Source organism: Amblyomma americanum, chromosome 3 (genome assembly GCF_052857255.1).
Source record: "Amblyomma americanum isolate KBUSLIRL-KWMA chromosome 3, ASM5285725v1, whole genome shotgun sequence".
Lineage (NCBI taxonomy): Eukaryota > Metazoa > Arthropoda > Arachnida > Ixodida > Ixodidae > Amblyomma > Amblyomma americanum.
In genome coordinates, this window is record NC_135499.1 from 43,400,587 (window position 1) to 43,416,671 (window position 16,085).

Below are 16,085 nucleotides of genomic sequence, written 5' to 3' on the forward strand. Positions count from 1 at the left end.
AACAAGCACAAATTAAATTATATCATGCACAGGCGGACTCGCGCTATATTTTTACGCTGTGCCGATACAGCAGTCGCTCAGAATTAAACTATAGCCACGGTACAAACGTCAGCACGAGTGGCACCGGTAGAGAAAGTAAGATGTTAATTACGTCAACAAAACCTCTGCACCTGAGGTGACTTCGTTCTGTTCGTTTGCCCAGATCTAGGATTCATAAGATGCCCATGAGAAGGAAGTGGCACTCAGGTGAAGCGCCGACCCAAAAGGGGAAGCATATCCGGGGAGAGGGAGGCATAGCCCACCCGTTAGTTCTCACCGAACAAGCACGCACAGCCCTTTAGGAGACACCACAAGAAAGGCCCCACTCGTCTGAAGCGCACGGCTCGATTCTGGCGAGGACCACTTGACCAGGACCGGCGCGCCTTCTCCCCTGGCGTCGGGTCACGCGTGGGGGTCAACGCAAGAGTGTCCGCGGCGGCTGTCCGTCAAGCGAGCCGCCTCGGTCGGAGCGAGACCTTCGCCGACCTCGGTGGCCCAGACGGCGACAAAGGAAGCCCGGCCACGTGCTGCGGCAGCACGTGTTGTCTACTTTCTCTAGCAGTCGGGACGGCGTCGACGGTGGCAGCGTTTGTGACGTCGCGGAGGTGATGTTTGCCGCCGATGTAGTAGTGAACGCGTGAAGGCCACCCGCCGAAGATGTCCCAGGAGAGAGGGTGCCGTTAGCGCGCCGCGAATAATGCGAGTGCCCGACTCGTCCAAGAAATGGCAGTGGGGGAGGGAAGGGAGAAAGCGAGGCGCACGGCCACCAAACAAGACGAAGCATGATTTCGGGAAACGACGTGTGATGCGCTGTCTCGGCGTGAAGAGGGGGGAGAGGGGGAACTAAAGGAAGTGACGTAGCTTCCTCCCCATGACAGCAGGAAGAAAAGAAAGAGAGATGTTGCACGAGGCTCGTATAAAAAGAGCTCGCCTGTCTGGAGCAGGCAGCACTGACAGCGCGAGTGTCCCCGCTTTCAAAAGCATCGTACGAGTGGCCTCTTGGCGTCGACGTCTGACAGCCTGTGTGCGGACTAAGCGAGCCGAGCACGGAAGAGGGACCACCACTGCACCGCTGAAAGAGCATCGTCAGGTGAGGGGAGCGCGGGGACTGCGGGGCTGGATCTTCAGGTGTACACTACGAGAAAGCGGTTTCACTTCAAGTACCAACTGGTCGACTGGTAGACTTAATTGTTCTTACCACAACAGCCACGTGAACTTTCTGTTTTGCTTCACCTACGCCCGTTCCGTTACGTCTTCTCAAACAAATGGAGATTCTGGATACTTGATAATACGTATTCATTACCAGCATTAGGCCAGGCTCTTCTCTAGGTTTTGTGATAATGCGACTTGGTATCAGGCCACAGCACACTGAGCCTCTCCATCAAGGCAAGCATGCTTGACTGATTAGCAATTGCATGCGCGCAAATCTGCCAGTGTCTACGGAAACACAGCGCAAACGGAGGACGCTCTCAAATATTCAGTACAGTTGGTTTCGAATTCTACGTTATTATGTGTAATGTTCTTGATCTTGTTACCCCTGCCTTGCCTTCAGCCGCCTCCGGCTGCTTTTGACCTTACTCGGCGTCTATTTCGTTGCTCCAACTGTTGAGTCGTTGCATGCGGGCATGACCGAAAACGCTTTCCTATATACCAGATATCAAGACAAATGGACGTATGCTTATTGTGGGTGACACCATAATTCCACAGAATGACGAAGATGCGGTCACAAGTCATCTTTAGCTGAACTCTACATTGCTGTATTAATCTCAACTATAATGTAGCGTATTCCGCAATGCTTGAACACTTTTGCCTGCTTCGCATGCTGTATTTGAGAGGAACTTCACTTTGGTTCTATTGGAACCTCGTCTCAGCTTTACTTCTGAAATAGTTTCGACGACTGAAGTCAATGCATCCCTGATCAGCTGTTTCTCGATTGCTGCGCTGCCCGCAATGGGCTCCCATCGCTCTTTTCATGTTCACTGCCTTTCGAGGATTTAGTGCGTGTTCTGATCGATTTCTTTCCTTGTGCACTCTTCAAACCTCGTTTATTTCTACAGTCCAGTGTCGAGTACAGTGCAGTATAATTTTATCTCTTTTGTCCGCTTCCTGATTCTCTGTTTTGCGTTCCGATCGTAAAGCACAACAGCAACAACAATCATGGTAACAATGACGAAACAACAACGGTAACAATACCAATAGACCTCCCCTTACGGCACATTTGCTGGACATGGACGTGCCTTATAGACCTGCTATCACTCGGCTAGCTCATACTTCCCTGAACTGCTCGAACACAAGGCCTGCAGGGCATTTTTACAATGACAGCTAAGCGGAGACAACATCCGCGGCCGCTTCCTTGTCAGGGAAAATGTTATCAAGGGGGCACTGTCTGTCGTGAGGCCCTTGTATTCACATGGCTCAGCGGGGTCTGGCCTCAGCATGTCCGTTACGGTGGGACAGAAAAAGAGGAGGAAGATGAGATGAAAGAAGCCACGATCAGGCCGAAACTACCATGACCGTGCTGGGGCGGCAAGCATCACGAACACTCAAGTTTGGTGCGGACAACAGTATGATGCACTGCGCTGCTGCCTTGCACTTACAAGGAAAGCGAGATCAGCAATCTTGACGGTGGGGAAGCCTATTTGAGTAATATCGCACAGGGTCTACGTTTTGAAAATATTGCCAGAACTGATGCGTTAAGATACCGAGTAGGTCAACAAAGATAAGTGAAAGCAATCAAACAAGGCCTACAAATGCCACAAAATGACTGCGCAAAACGCCGCTCCCAGTCAAGAGATATGAGGTCTCGTGGCGCCTGAGTTATGATTGGGCAGCTGACGGATGCATCACCCCGGAGCGCGTCATGGAGTTAACCGGAATAGCCATAGGCGGTCAATGGCTTCAATTGCGAAAGGTTGCAGATGACGTTGGTCTCCAGTGCCTTTCTGCACCGCCTCTACACAATTAGTTTTCTGAATGCGTTTACCGCCTTTCCCTTATCGCCGCTGAGAAAGTGCGCTGCGCCCTTCGGAGTTAACAAGGGGCACAAATTCAGCAGCAGCAACGGCGGCCGCGCTTATACCCAGCGTCTGGCAACCTTGAGTGCAGATCAACCGCAGTTGGCCGCTCGCAGGTTCCAATGGAGCGCGTCGCCGCCAAAGACGACTCGTCAGAAACGGCGCCCGTATCGAGAGCGTTGGTGATGTTGCTGGTGGGCGCGTTAAGCGGCCGATGCCGCCAGTCATCTGGAAGAGGCAGCGCTTGATTGAGGGCGTTTTCGGGTCAGCACTCTCGTCGTACGGGGTGACCCCTCTGCGACTGGATCGGGCCCTGCAAGCGACGTGTTTCGCGCGCGCGCATATTCATACAGATCCCCCCCCCCCCCCCCCCCCCCCCCCCCCCCCCCCCCGTGACAAACAAGAGAGCCGCGTTGGCCGATTGCCGGTGGTCGGGGGTGCCCCTCCTCCCTCATGCGTCAACGTGTGAATAGAAGGCGACGTGATTGCGCCGGCTGGTTTCGGTCTTATTTTAGGCATTGGCTGAAAACACGGTTGCCTTCGTGGGCGTGTGGCTTGGCGGCCACTTTGAGGAGACTTTTCTTCTCGGTGTGGCATTACTTGATCGAAAATGACGTTAGCGCATGATCTCTCCGAATCAGAAGCGGGCGAAGCGTACCTCCGGCACCGCGCTTTTCACGGACACGCCCTCCCTGCTTTCTCGCCGCATACCTCCATTGTCATCCGGAGAATTATAGAGAGGACAAGGGGAGAGAATGAGGTTTTTCGACAACAACAAAAAAAAAAAGGGAGCGAAGCTGATTTCCTTTCACTGCTCAAGCGTGCGTACCAGATTAGTTTTTATTTCAGTGTACGGAAAACTCAACTTCAGGTATTCGCGCAGTCTTAGTTTGTACATTGACTGCACCGAGGCATTCATATTCAATGAAACTTCCAGTAAAATTAGGTGTTTTTTTGTGCCAGGCATAACTTTCATGTGCCCAAATCTGATCAATGGGAAACCAACCAAAATTTAATTACTAGGTTCCTCCAATTACCATGATCGGTCACTGCACAAACATTCCTTCGATTTATATGAAAGGTGTCGACACGGCACCTGGCCGATATCAGACTATAGGTATAGTCTGAAGGACAAAACTGGCGAGTCGTGGTATAGCGCAATGAACTTCCTCGGGTGTTTTAGGGGTTTCATTAATCCATCCAGGGGTCTAGGAGGCTTGTATGGTCCAGGGCACACGCGGCTTTATTTGAAGCCTGCAAGGATGCAAGAACTCGCGATCGCTTCATAGCTCTCATTGTGCAGCATCGCAATAAATGGTACTTGGTTCAATATTCCGGACATGAACTTATTGGAGGCGTTATGGATCATTTTGAGCCGCCTCATCAGGTTATCCCCTGCATGACTGCTGCTGTAAAGCGCTGCGCTTGTCAAATTCATCTTTCTCGCATGATCACGATATACACGTCATCCAGTTCGTATGAAGGCAAAAACTTTTTTTTTCGCTGATTTTTAACTTGAAGTAGTTAAATTGAGGCTCGAGGGAGAACTTAATGTGCAAATTCATACTACAGTAAAGAATGTGGACGTTTATTGCGTTACACTTCTAACATAGGTACACTTCAGAATATTAATAACCATCCGCAATTCGGCTAGTACTTCAACATGTGGCCCATGTTGCTGTGGCTAAAGAATGGACACAAACAATCGCTATCGCACTAGGCATAATTTAGACGTACTGTAAATAAAAGGTTCATGGAGTAAGCGAGGCCAATTTAAATGCTGACGCTTTGTCTAGCAAAACTGAAAAAAAAACAAAGCAAAATGAAATACCGAAGGTGCTTACTGTGCACAAGGTCTACGTACAGTGTAGTGCAATTCTCTGAAGAGGGAATTTTACTCTCGCATGCACTGTACAGTGGTCCGTAAACAGCTGCGGACCTTCGCTCCCATCGCCACATCTCGTGATAGCGTCTCCAATACATGCAGCCGTCGATCTTTCGTTTGCAAATTTTCCACCCTAGTTTATCTTCGGCGTTACAAAATTTCATCGCACAAAATGCTAGAATGACTGCGCTGAAATCACGTAGAGCAGATGCGTTCGACAAAAGTAACAAGCTTACATCGTCCACGAAGATGCACATACTTAGCGTTGGATGAGTGGGTCGTGCTGCAGGTGTTGGTTAACTGTTTTTTCTCGGACAAGCACACCTCTGCTGTCTCAGGCTAACTCTTTGCAAAACATGGATCATAGTTAAAATATGGGATAAAAACCTGATAAACGACCTATAGCACTTCGTCGTGTCTGGAACTTACATTGAAGTAACATGAAATAATAATTGAATTACAGCAAAAAATAATATTACTGACCTACTAAAACTTGCCCCCTCCCCCAAATTCAAGGCACCTATTGAGCTCAATGCGATAAAAACGCGTACACACACCGAGGCACATTGAAAGTGATCGCATTAACTACTGATTCAGCAATAACCCCGAGGAAGCCAATAGTTACTCTGCTGGCAGGATTACCTCTTGATGCGTATGATCTTAAAGCATTCTGCATGCACGTTTAATTGTATTCTTTACTCTTTTACTTCCAAAATACAGTTATTGATATTAGTGCAATTTCTACCGTCAGAGGTACATAGAGCATTTATGAGCGCTAGTTTAGAGCAATAACCAATCATTGGCATATCCTGCCGGCGTTGCAAGTTGAAACAGTGAAAGATCTGCGTGGTATATTCACAAACAAACATGAAAAGCATTATCTTTTATCAAAGGGTGCTATACACTTTTTACAAAGACACCTCTTCACGCTCATTAAGCAAGGGCTAAACGCATGCGCGTCCTTGTTCTCACCAGAGACACGCGATGCCGGTCTGACTGAACAATAGAGCTGAAACTAGAAAAATGCGTACTCCAGCTGACTGCCCTAGTCGGTGGCACGAGCGCCTACAGAAGAGCTTCTACTCCCTGCAATTGTCTGTCCCAGTCAGTCATCCCTAGATTCGCAAACAAACATCCGCCTCAACATCCGTAGTCCGTTTCAAGAGAGCATCTGCCTCTGTCCGACAGCAAATTTCGGAATCCGAGCACACCGTTTTCAACGATTATTCACGCCGAGCGCTCCCACACGCGCACGCGTCAGGAGGTTTCGCCGGTCAGCATCTCTTGCCTCCGGGTCAGTGAATGTCAAGGCCCTGACAGACAACCGGCCTTCCCATTTGCATCCGCCGGTGGCCGAGACCGCACGGGAGCCGCGGACGAGATTCACGAGGAGTCTTGCAGCGAAAGTTCGCGGCGCGAGGCAGAGCCCACGCGAGGTCAGATGAACTTTGACGAGTCGCGCACGCCCGCGCATACGTGTAGCGCAGAGACATTCCGGGAAAACCTCGCAAACGAACGCGGCGATGTACGGGGGCATGGTAATGGTGCTCGTCCGGACGCTTAGCTCATGCCCATCGCTTCCTTTTGCAAGGTCATCGCAAGGTCGGGTTCCTCTTTAACGATCCCCTTTTTACGCGCATTGCTGGCGGGCAACACATCGACTATGCTCTCGAGCGCGTGTCTTTTTTCTTCTTGCTGTTCGTTGCGGCGGCTAACGATGGCGGTAATGTGCCAACATGTGTTTCTTAGGTAGTGTCACATACGCTGTTTCGAGGACATTTTTTAACTTGACTTGTCTAGTTGCTTCAAAGAGCAGAACCATGTAAGCTGCAAGTGTACTCGGAGAGCAGCGGCACTCGCGTAAGCTGAATTATATCGATCACATAAGGCAGGCGATGTGAACTGCGGGAACCAAATACTACGCAAGACAGACAGTGTGGATGCAGGGGACAAGTCACGGAATTTCTTTGTCATTGTCGCGTCATCCGCTCCGCAGTTACTTGAGAGTGAACAACAAACGCCAGTCCGAGTGATAGACAAAAAGAATGTACAAGTCCTGAGTATTTGTAACAAAATCGCAAACCTTAGTTCGCAATCTGATACTTGTAACTAGCGTATAAGTGACAGGCACATTGCCAGAAATCTTTTCTCAATAGTCGTGTTAGTATACGCATCGATTTCCCGTTCTCAGAAGTTATGATTTCCCGGGTTCGAACCCGACCGCCGCGGCTGCGTTTTTATGGAGGAAAACGCTAAGGCACCCGTGTGCTGTGCGACGTCAGTGCACGTTAACGATCCCCAGGTGGTCGAAATTATTCCGGAGCCCTCCACTGTGGCACCTCTTTCTCCCTTTCTTCTTTCACTCCCACCTTTATCCCTTCCCTTACGGCGTGGTTCAGGTGTCCAACGAAATACGAGCCAGATACTGCGCCATTTCCTTATCGGAAAAACCTATTATTATTATTATTATTAGATATGATTGAGGTGATGCATCCGTGCTGTTCTGTAGTACAATTAACAAGGATACCCCCCCCCCCCCCCAAATAAAATCCTTACGTACCGAGTTCACCCGCGGCTCGATATATCTTCAGTATAATACGTTAGGTAAAACGCATGGCCTTCTAGATTTAATTACTAATTCACATGTTTATTATTCATTTTTACCTTATTTTGCAAAAAGCTGAAAAGTTTTCTGTGTACAACACCTCACGATAAGAACAAAGTCCTGAGAGGCCAATATTCGGCAAAATTTTGCATCGTCAGGCTTACTGTTCACATAATCACTCATTGTCAGCTTTTGGCATACTTTGTCTCTGAAATGGTTAACTGCTTTTAACTAACAGCAAGAATAATCATCAGTCAGCTTGCATCTTGCTGTCTGGTGAAGGCCTCTCCCATCGATCTACAACAGCCCCGCTGTCGAGTCATCGCCGGACATCCTACCCACGCAAATTCTCTACTTAAATCACTCTGCCTGCTTAGTTGTACGGGCTTAAATCATCACTGGTCGCGACCTTCCTGCACGCTGCATGTTCTGGCGTCTACTGGCACAAGTGGGACAGCCGTGTGCGTGTTCTCTGCGTTTCCTGTTTCGTCCCCCCCGCGTGACCGTATCAGCACCGATCTCGTGTCAGGCATGCCAATAAGCTGGCTGCCAAGCGTTGCTTAGTGGCGATCTGCATCGTGTGGTGCCGCGTGACCGCATGCACGCGTCCTCTGCCGCTCTTCCTGTCACTGATGGAGCCAGTGTCCGCGCAATTTGGTGTACTAAGACCTCGTCGCTCTGCGTTAAGCGATATCGCCTTCAATACGAAGCCCTTTGCTGCAGCCCTCGTGTGCATTGTTTCTTCCCGAAATGAAAAGCATACGGTCCCACGTGGCTTCTAAAGTCGTTATTCTCCCAAGCATAACAAGGACCGTAGCTCGTTATAACAGCGCAATAGACGAAGGGCGATTGGGGAAGGCAAGCACTGTCTTGCCCATCTATTATTTTCAAGGTCATATGGAAGGCCCGTACTTGCGGTGCGCAATAAATCTAATAGCGCCGCAAACAGCCGCTGTGTCAAGTGTACAAGATTATTCACAAAAATATTTTACCCGGTTTGGTAGACTGGTGCACATGTTTCCATACTTGGCTCATGTTGCCAAGCAGGTATTAATAGGCTAAAGTTGAGGTTTGGGTACCCGTCCAAACCGACCGCATTTCGGTCGAGGCGACAACTACAAACGAACTTTCGGTTCACGCCAAAAGCGTTCCAATAGGTTCGAAATTATCCGAGAACCATTAAAGCATCGTTTCGTAATTTGGGGTGCAAACGCAAGAGATGTGAAGCTTGGTCAATTTGCAAGCATCTGTCGAAGCTGCAATTTTCTTGCCCTGCGAAGGTTGGCCCTCCGCAGCTGCACGTGCACACCACAGTGCAGCAGAGCGCGCCCCGTCAGGCAGTCGGCAGGCTGGCCCGATCGCGCTCACCAAGCGGTTTCCCCACTGTGTTGCAAGGTTGAGGAAACGTGCCGCGCACTTGCATCACGCTCGTGCTCTTTTCCTACACCGCGTCTTTACTTCTTTTCCGCTTGTCCTGTTGCGCAACTTCTGCCCGGCTTCGGCCGTTCGTGGCCATAAGCGCTCTTCCTTCCCAGGCTTCGCTTGAGGCACGCGGCTGGAATAACGCCGATAGTGGTCGATGCTACGCTGAGGACTACGAGGGACGCCACACGGGAGGCCTGCGGATCGCTTGGACCACCTGTGGTTCTTTGACGTGGATCGGGCGACGGCGGAGAGGTTTGCATCGATGGCTGCGATCTCCACGAGAGGATTACATGGAGGTGTTCATAAGGCACGGAGAAAGCCCACTTTAAAAAATAACTCATACAGCATATAAAAAAACTGCACAGGAAATCATTCAATAAACATAGTTTCTTAATGGACATAGCATAAGAACATGCAATTTAAGATCGGCTGACTCACGCTGACTTGAGCAAATTATCTTGAAATTATAAATTTCATTTGATGGTGATGAGTAATGGTTGCCTATACAAGTCTATTATTGTCCGAGGAATTATTTTTTGTGATTTTGCACAAGGCGAGGAGCTTTGCGTTAGACATTTTACTTTTATATCTTTGTCACGGTGCGGTGAGATTACATGGTTGGCCGAAAGATGTCGCCGTCGCTACATCTTGTGGTAAACGGTTAGTGAGCAAACTGGCGTCGACATGATAGTGGCTCTAGCCTGGCCGCGAGGTTTTGATAACGTGGCGCTGATGAAATGTATGCACTTGTGTAGTATGAAACAAATACCACTGTTGCTCAGGGAATGGTGTACGTTTGATCCGAATGCCATATACCGGAAGAGTGTTCAATTTATTGAAGGACTAGGTTGACATAAGCAATCTTCTTTTAGTGTGTACATGCAGGTTTAATGTTGGGCCTTAGACCGTGTGCGCCATAAGCTGATACCGAACAACGCGGTTAATTGTGTAACGTTACTTAAGTCAAAGTATAGATGAACTCGAAGGTAGTTTCAAGCAGTCGTAAATTCCACGCTGGAATTATAGAGAAAATAGGTTGCAGGAATGCGAGTAGAACGGTGGGGGAGACATTAGCTTCGTTTTAGGCGCATTAAGGGACATTAGCTGAATGGAACAGCATTCATCCTACCAAGGTCTGTTTTAAGGAATGACGGTCGATGCCGTAATCACGTTACGATATACAATGCAGTCATCCGAGAATGATCAATAATGGAAATTTAAAAAAGTCGCTGACCTAGTACGCTGCCCTGTCGGACTCCAGAGAGAAAAACGAAAACAAGTCAGCGATAATATGTCTCCTGAGAGTCTTCTCATGCGACAGAAGCTGCCTAAAGAAAGAACGGTTTTGGACGCGTTGAAGGGCCTTGCTGCTCTCCGTCGCCCACCGTTTCCTTGCCGCTCGCTTCGTACGCACGCGGCCCCAACGATTGCGCCAGGCGGAGAGCACTCTCCTTCGGGAATCGGCCGAGACACACGGATGAACCGTGCGCACGGGCTGCTTCCCTGCCCTGCCTACGAGGGGGAATCCCTCCCGGATTGAGAGAAGGGTTGGGGTGCCAACCCGGGGCACGCGACGAGCTCGCTCAAGAGGGTTGCCCTTTCGCTCGCTCGTGACCATGGAAGGGCACGCCCCGGGCGAGAAGACTCAACGGGAGCGCTGGACCGTCCAAGCTCGAGGCTGCCACGACTTCTTCCGGTGGTCGCGTTGAGCTCCTCCCAACGGGGCCTCACAGGCGTACTGGACGAAAGAGCACGCGTGCGGGGTGCCCGGCAGTAAAGGCAATGACCGCAAGGGCTAGAAGCCAAATGTTCAAACTAGAGGGAAGAAGCATGTGTGGGAAATCAGAACACTCAGCAGATGCAAGGCGTGTCATACATGAACTTCCACTTGTTTGCGAGATTTTAATACGGCATAGGTTCTCTGATCCTTCCAAGTAACTTCGCCATCGCCCATGCTAAAACAACTGCTATATTATCAGGGCAACACGAAGTAAATAATCTAATTCATATAGCAAGAAACAGCCACTTATTACTGATTCTTGTTCTGCGTGTTAATGCTGCATTCAAGACCTCCGGACCATTATGCATCTCACGCACAACTCAGTCGTGTCTGCAACGCTCGATTCAGTGGGTTTTGTTGCCTTGTTTCGCTGTTATTGCGTCAGTCGAAATATGTTCTCTCTTTCCTTCTTCCTTGCAGTACCGACGCTACACACACAAGAGGAGCCATGAAGTTCGTCGTCGCACTCGGTAAGCAGCCTGATTCCGCTCGAACAGAAAAGGGAGCTGGTGCACTTAAAGAAAAGGAGAAGCCTGAAGACGAGCAACAATTCCCTTCGTCGAGTTAAAGCTCACATTTACGGTTCTTCATGCCCTTTGTAAAGTGCAGTACTTTTTCAAACAATATAAACGGGAGGGCTATCCGAAACCAGCACTAATTAAAAATGCATGCCCAAAGCGGTTTATTAGTCGCCGTAGTGCGAGTAAAGGTGAAGCAGATGAGCATATGTCAATCTTTGCGAACCTTAATATTTCCTTCTTTTAGTTAAACGTGTAAAACATTTCGGACCTCATAGCCTTGGCTGTTCCTGATCGCTCCATGGAAATAAACAATGCTAAAACGTTTTGCAACGGCATCAGAAGATAACTAATGTATAATATTTGCAATGAGCGTCCGGGGTGTTAGTATAAACAAAAGGCACTCAGCGGTTTTTGTACACTTCGCACACAGAAAAAAAAAACAAGAAAAGTTCAGAGCGCCCAGAAAAAGGCCTGTATGAAAAACTGGCTGCGCTTTAGTTCGGCAGGAACGTTTTTGAAAACTTCTAAATAACGTGCCGTCTTCCTTGCGTTACTGCTGTGTTGCCGCACGGCTCTTAGAACTGTCAAACTCCACGTCCACTTGCTTTGTAATCATTTTGCCTGGTTAAACCTGGAAAGCGCGCCAAAGACAATGTCTTTCTAAAAGCCAACCATTTGAGCATCAGACATCTTTGAGCGTTGCATACATTTCGAATGCTCTAGTTGAAACCGTTTTCCCATTAAAACTAAAATTAATTTCGTTTATTTTTTCCAGCTCTCATTGTTGCCGCTGCTGTCACCGCCAAGCCCAGAGTAAGCATGCACACTTTCTGAATGTATCGGTGAACAAGCACCGATTCCTTGCAGGGGGCGCACGGGGTTAATTCACAGGCAGTTCTAAATATAGTTGGATTTCCCCTCCTGCAACCCATACTTTAGCACTGCGGACATTGTCATAATAACTACAGACACTAGTTTGCAACTAACATATCTAAATATTTAACTAACATAGCTAAATCTTGCCGGAAGGTTGCACTGTAGTTAATGAGTGGAACTGCGCCTAACGCATGCGCGCAGTGCGCACCGCGATTTACCGGAGACAATGTTGCCACACGGACGGCCCAACAGCACACAAATGGCATAAACTAGGTGCTTTAATGCAAACATCTGTCAAGGAGACTCATTATTTTCTTTTTCATGTCACACCTACGTGGTATGGTTTTGCTTGAGATAGTTGTAAAGTTGAACTTTCGTGTCCGGTTTGAAATCAAGCATACTTCTATATTTTTTCACGTAAACAATGTTAAGCACTTACTTATAACCGAAAACACACAGCTGCAGCTAAAGTGAAATAGTAGAATTACGATATTTGTAGTTCATGTCGTCCTCCGTATAGTCTCGTCTTGCTACCGCCCTCCTATCTGAGTCTTAATTGTGTCCGCTTCCGTGGCAAGGACTATGCATGAGACCTTAAGGCGTATCATAGAAGTTCGGCTTAAAGCGCAACGACATTACTGTTTATTTATTTACAAATAGAGTGCAGGCCACTATTTGCACCTAAATGGAGGAACAATAAAATAACGACTTGAACAATGTCACGACAAAAGTGGAGTTAAGAAATGAACCGAAACAAGGAACACGGTTAAATACACCAAGAACAAGGAAAAGCAGATGTATCAGCTTTGACACGTCTTCTTTCGGGACATGTCGCGGATTGATTTTCTTCAGCAGGTTCTTTAGCCGATTAGCTTTGAAGCGAAGCCTACTGCAGTGCCCTCTGGCTGAGCTGCTCGCTAGGGGTTCGCGTACAGGATGGGCAGTAGGCACCTCCAAAGCGCCTTCGCGCATACGAGTCGGATCCATACTTCCGCGCCAGCTCAGCTGTGCCCCGTCCGCAGAGCAAGCGCGCCGCGTACGAGCTGCCGGACGGCGCCGAGCTGGTCGTGGGCAACATCAAGACCACATTCGAGTGTCCCGCCAAGAACGGCTACTTCGCCGACGTGGACAACGAGTGCCTCATCTTCCACGTCTGCAACGTGGTCACGCACGCCGACGGACACACCGAGGTGCAGCAGTTCAGCTTCTTCTGCGGCAACCAGACCAGTGAGTCTCCCTGTCTCAATGATGTTCCACGCCGTAACCGAAAATAGAACCGAAAACCTCCATTTCAAGCCCTTATTCCCTGCAGCAGCATGAAAGCTCGGCAGCTTTGAAAAACAGACAATTTCCAATCATAAGACTCCCTCACACGCTTTAAAATATTCCCTTTTTGCCTAAAGACTTCTTGCATTGTTGTTGCGGCTATTGTTTTCTGCTTGCTTCAAAAGAAATATACGCGTGCTGGGGTGTCCTAACAGCTAAATAATGGTAAAGGTAGCGCGCGATGGTCTCTGTCTTGCCACCATCACCAGGCAATCTTAGTTCTTGCGTAGTTTGTCGTCAGTTTCGTCAACGAAGGCTTCAGATAACTTTCTGTGCTCTCAAGGTTAAACGACTGGGGAGAACCTACCGACTGTCAGCGCGCATTTAGATTTCATGGATTATGGCAACACGTGAGAAGTTGGGCTAGTTGGTCGGTATTCATGCATGGTTAAAAAGCACAAAAAGATGACCAAGAACGAATATAACATAATAGAAGTGTTGGTTTTTTCTTCTTTGTATCTTTGTGAGCGCTTGTGTTGTGTTAGAAAGGCCTTCTCTTCATTTCTCACAATAGTGCTGCCCTCCGGCAGTCAGTACTGAAAAATTTACTCGCAGAAGGAATGTGGCTGGGAGCCCAGATTTTCAGAGGTATTATTCTCGGCAAAGGAGCTCTGTGGCGTTGTTCTTTTGTTTGATTTTGTTTTCTTTTAGTCCCCTTCGATCGCTGATTTCTTCCCTAAATTTTTCTCCTCCGGAGACGAGAACCATCTGTTAAATCAATACATGTCTGTAACCTGTAGGCCACTTAACGTGTCGTAGGGCAATCTAGGTGCACAATGCATCTTTGATTGGCGAGCCTTTTCTCTGAAAAATTATCACCCCAAATTCTCTTAGCAGTGCGCTCGTTTTGTTTCTTTTTTTGTTTTGGCGGAGGGGGGGGGAGGTTGCATGCATCGCCCTGAAACCCCCTTGATACAAGACATAACATCGGGCCCCTACTGAAAAAATACCTTGCTTCCTTCCGGGACTAAGCGCTCATCGCGAGAACGAAGTGGTGCAGTGAGGCCCATTTTTCCCCTTCCCGGCTAAGTTTGTTGAGGTCTGATCTGTGCGACTGCCAGCGGCTTTGGCACAATGGCGCTCAATATGCATTCTCACTGCGCAGTGTTCAACCAGTTGAGCCTGACGTGCGCATTCCCTGAAGACGCCGTTCCTTGCACGAACGCGCCGGACTTCTTCTACGTGAACGACAACATCGGCATCCCGGACGCGCCTTTCCTGACCGACGCCGACGTCGAGAAGGCAGCTGCACTCATCGCTGGAGCCAGGAAGAGCAAGGCTTAGGACGGCTGCACGGAGGATCATCAGCTGGTGTGCATGCAGTCCCTCCACCCCCCACGGCCCGTTTCAGTGGAAGAGCGGCGACACTGCGGTGGCCATGAATCAACACGCTCGCTAGGCCTAGTTGCGCGACCTCTCTTCGCAACTGCGGTTTCATGCATGGCGGCCATGAGTTCGGCGATGGCAGTCAAATCTGCAATATACTATTCTACTTGTGCGAGTTTTGTAGCTGGTAGTGGCTACACTCTCTGTAAGCTTCGTCTTCCGATGTTATTCAAATCGCAAAAGGGCATTCTTGCTTATATTTCTTCACTGCTGCGGCACAGTTGTTTTCGTTATATTGTGATAACAAACGAAACAAGGAGAAGTCTCAGCGAATGTGAATTGTGCAACCGGCGACAGTTTAAAGAACAGTGAGTAAGATTCAAACGATTGTCTGGAATGAAGTGTTGTCTTGAAAAATGCTGTGGGGTTCGTTCATAGCTGGTATTGCACCTTCTTCCGCAGTATTGTGTGCGAACTATATCTTACTGTGCAATCTGTGACCTTGTTGGCCCTTTCTTCGCATCAGAATTACTCTGAAAGCTTACGCTTACTCTACATTACTACACATCTTTAAACTCAGCTAATCAAGGATCAACTGTGGTGTTCCTTGAACCCAGGAGTTAAAAAAACAAAACTATAAATTCTATATTTGCATATCCGGTGTGATATAAACAGGTTTAATTCTGTCATTGCCACCACGAGGGACAAAGGAGAACACGTGGCGCAAGCCGGCTTCACGGCTGAAGCCAAGTAACTTTTGCACCAGTGAGGAAAATTCCTTGCTTGTATGCGTGAACGCGAGGCTAGTGTTTCGCACCCTTCTGCACAGTTTTACAGCTGTCTTCTGTTGTTGCTATTGTTTTGCTTTACTTATTTGTTGAAAGTGTTCATTAACAATAGCAAACGAACGTTCGCTAACTATAAAGCTGCCAAATGCTTGTGAATTCATCAATTATATCAGTCATGTCATCATGTGTAGCAATATTAGAAGTCACCGTTTTCATCATGAGCACATGTATCATCTGTTACAGCTTGTCTCAAATATGTCAGATCGTTCAAAATCCTTTAGCGCTTGTTTTTTGCCGCGTGCTCCATTTGGAGGAAATGAGTATTTTAGATCTCGATTTCTGCGATGTGAAAACGCGACTCCTTTTATATGTGAATCGAATGTTCAATAAAATGAGCTGTGCAAAACAATCCTCTGCTTGATGTCCTTCTTTTGCCATCGGCGGCAGCGATCCTCAATACTGGACGACAGACCATATTCACATCGTCACTCAGGCTGCAG

The 16,085-nt window shown here is 48.3% G+C and overlaps 1 protein-coding gene across 2 annotated transcripts; it reads left to right on the forward strand.

Annotated features, from left to right (window-relative positions):
- The first annotated feature begins 976 nt into the window (after nucleotides 1–976).
- On the forward strand, nucleotides 977–15,775 carry LOC144124557 (uncharacterized). Of its 2 annotated transcripts, XM_077657304.1 has the most exons (6): nucleotides 977–1,129; nucleotides 9,079–9,220; nucleotides 11,169–11,218; nucleotides 12,045–12,082; nucleotides 13,168–13,372; nucleotides 14,577–15,775. In XM_077657304.1, the coding sequence occupies exons 3-6, from the start codon at nucleotides 11,197–11,199 to the stop codon at nucleotides 14,753–14,755; spliced, it is 444 nt and encodes a 147-aa protein (XP_077513430.1). In that variant the 5' UTR covers nucleotides 977–1,129; nucleotides 9,079–9,220; nucleotides 11,169–11,196; the 3' UTR covers nucleotides 14,756–15,775. The 2 variants fall into 2 exon arrangements, with proteins under 2 accessions (XP_077513430.1, XP_077513429.1); XM_077657303.1 differs by lacking the exon at nucleotides 9,079–9,220.
- Nucleotides 15,776–16,085: the final 310 nt, after the last annotated feature.

Coding starts and splice junctions, on each gene's coding strand:
- LOC144124557 (XM_077657304.1), top strand. CDS start 11,197: ATGAAGTTCGTCGTCGCACTCG. Junction 12,083..13,167: donor CTGTCACCGCCAAGCCCAGA/GTAAGCATGCAC, acceptor CCCCGTCCGCAG/AGCAAGCGCGCCGCGTACGA. Junction 13,373..14,576: donor CTTCTGCGGCAACCAGACCA/GTGAGTCTCCCT, acceptor CTCACTGCGCAG/TGTTCAACCAGTTGAGCCTG.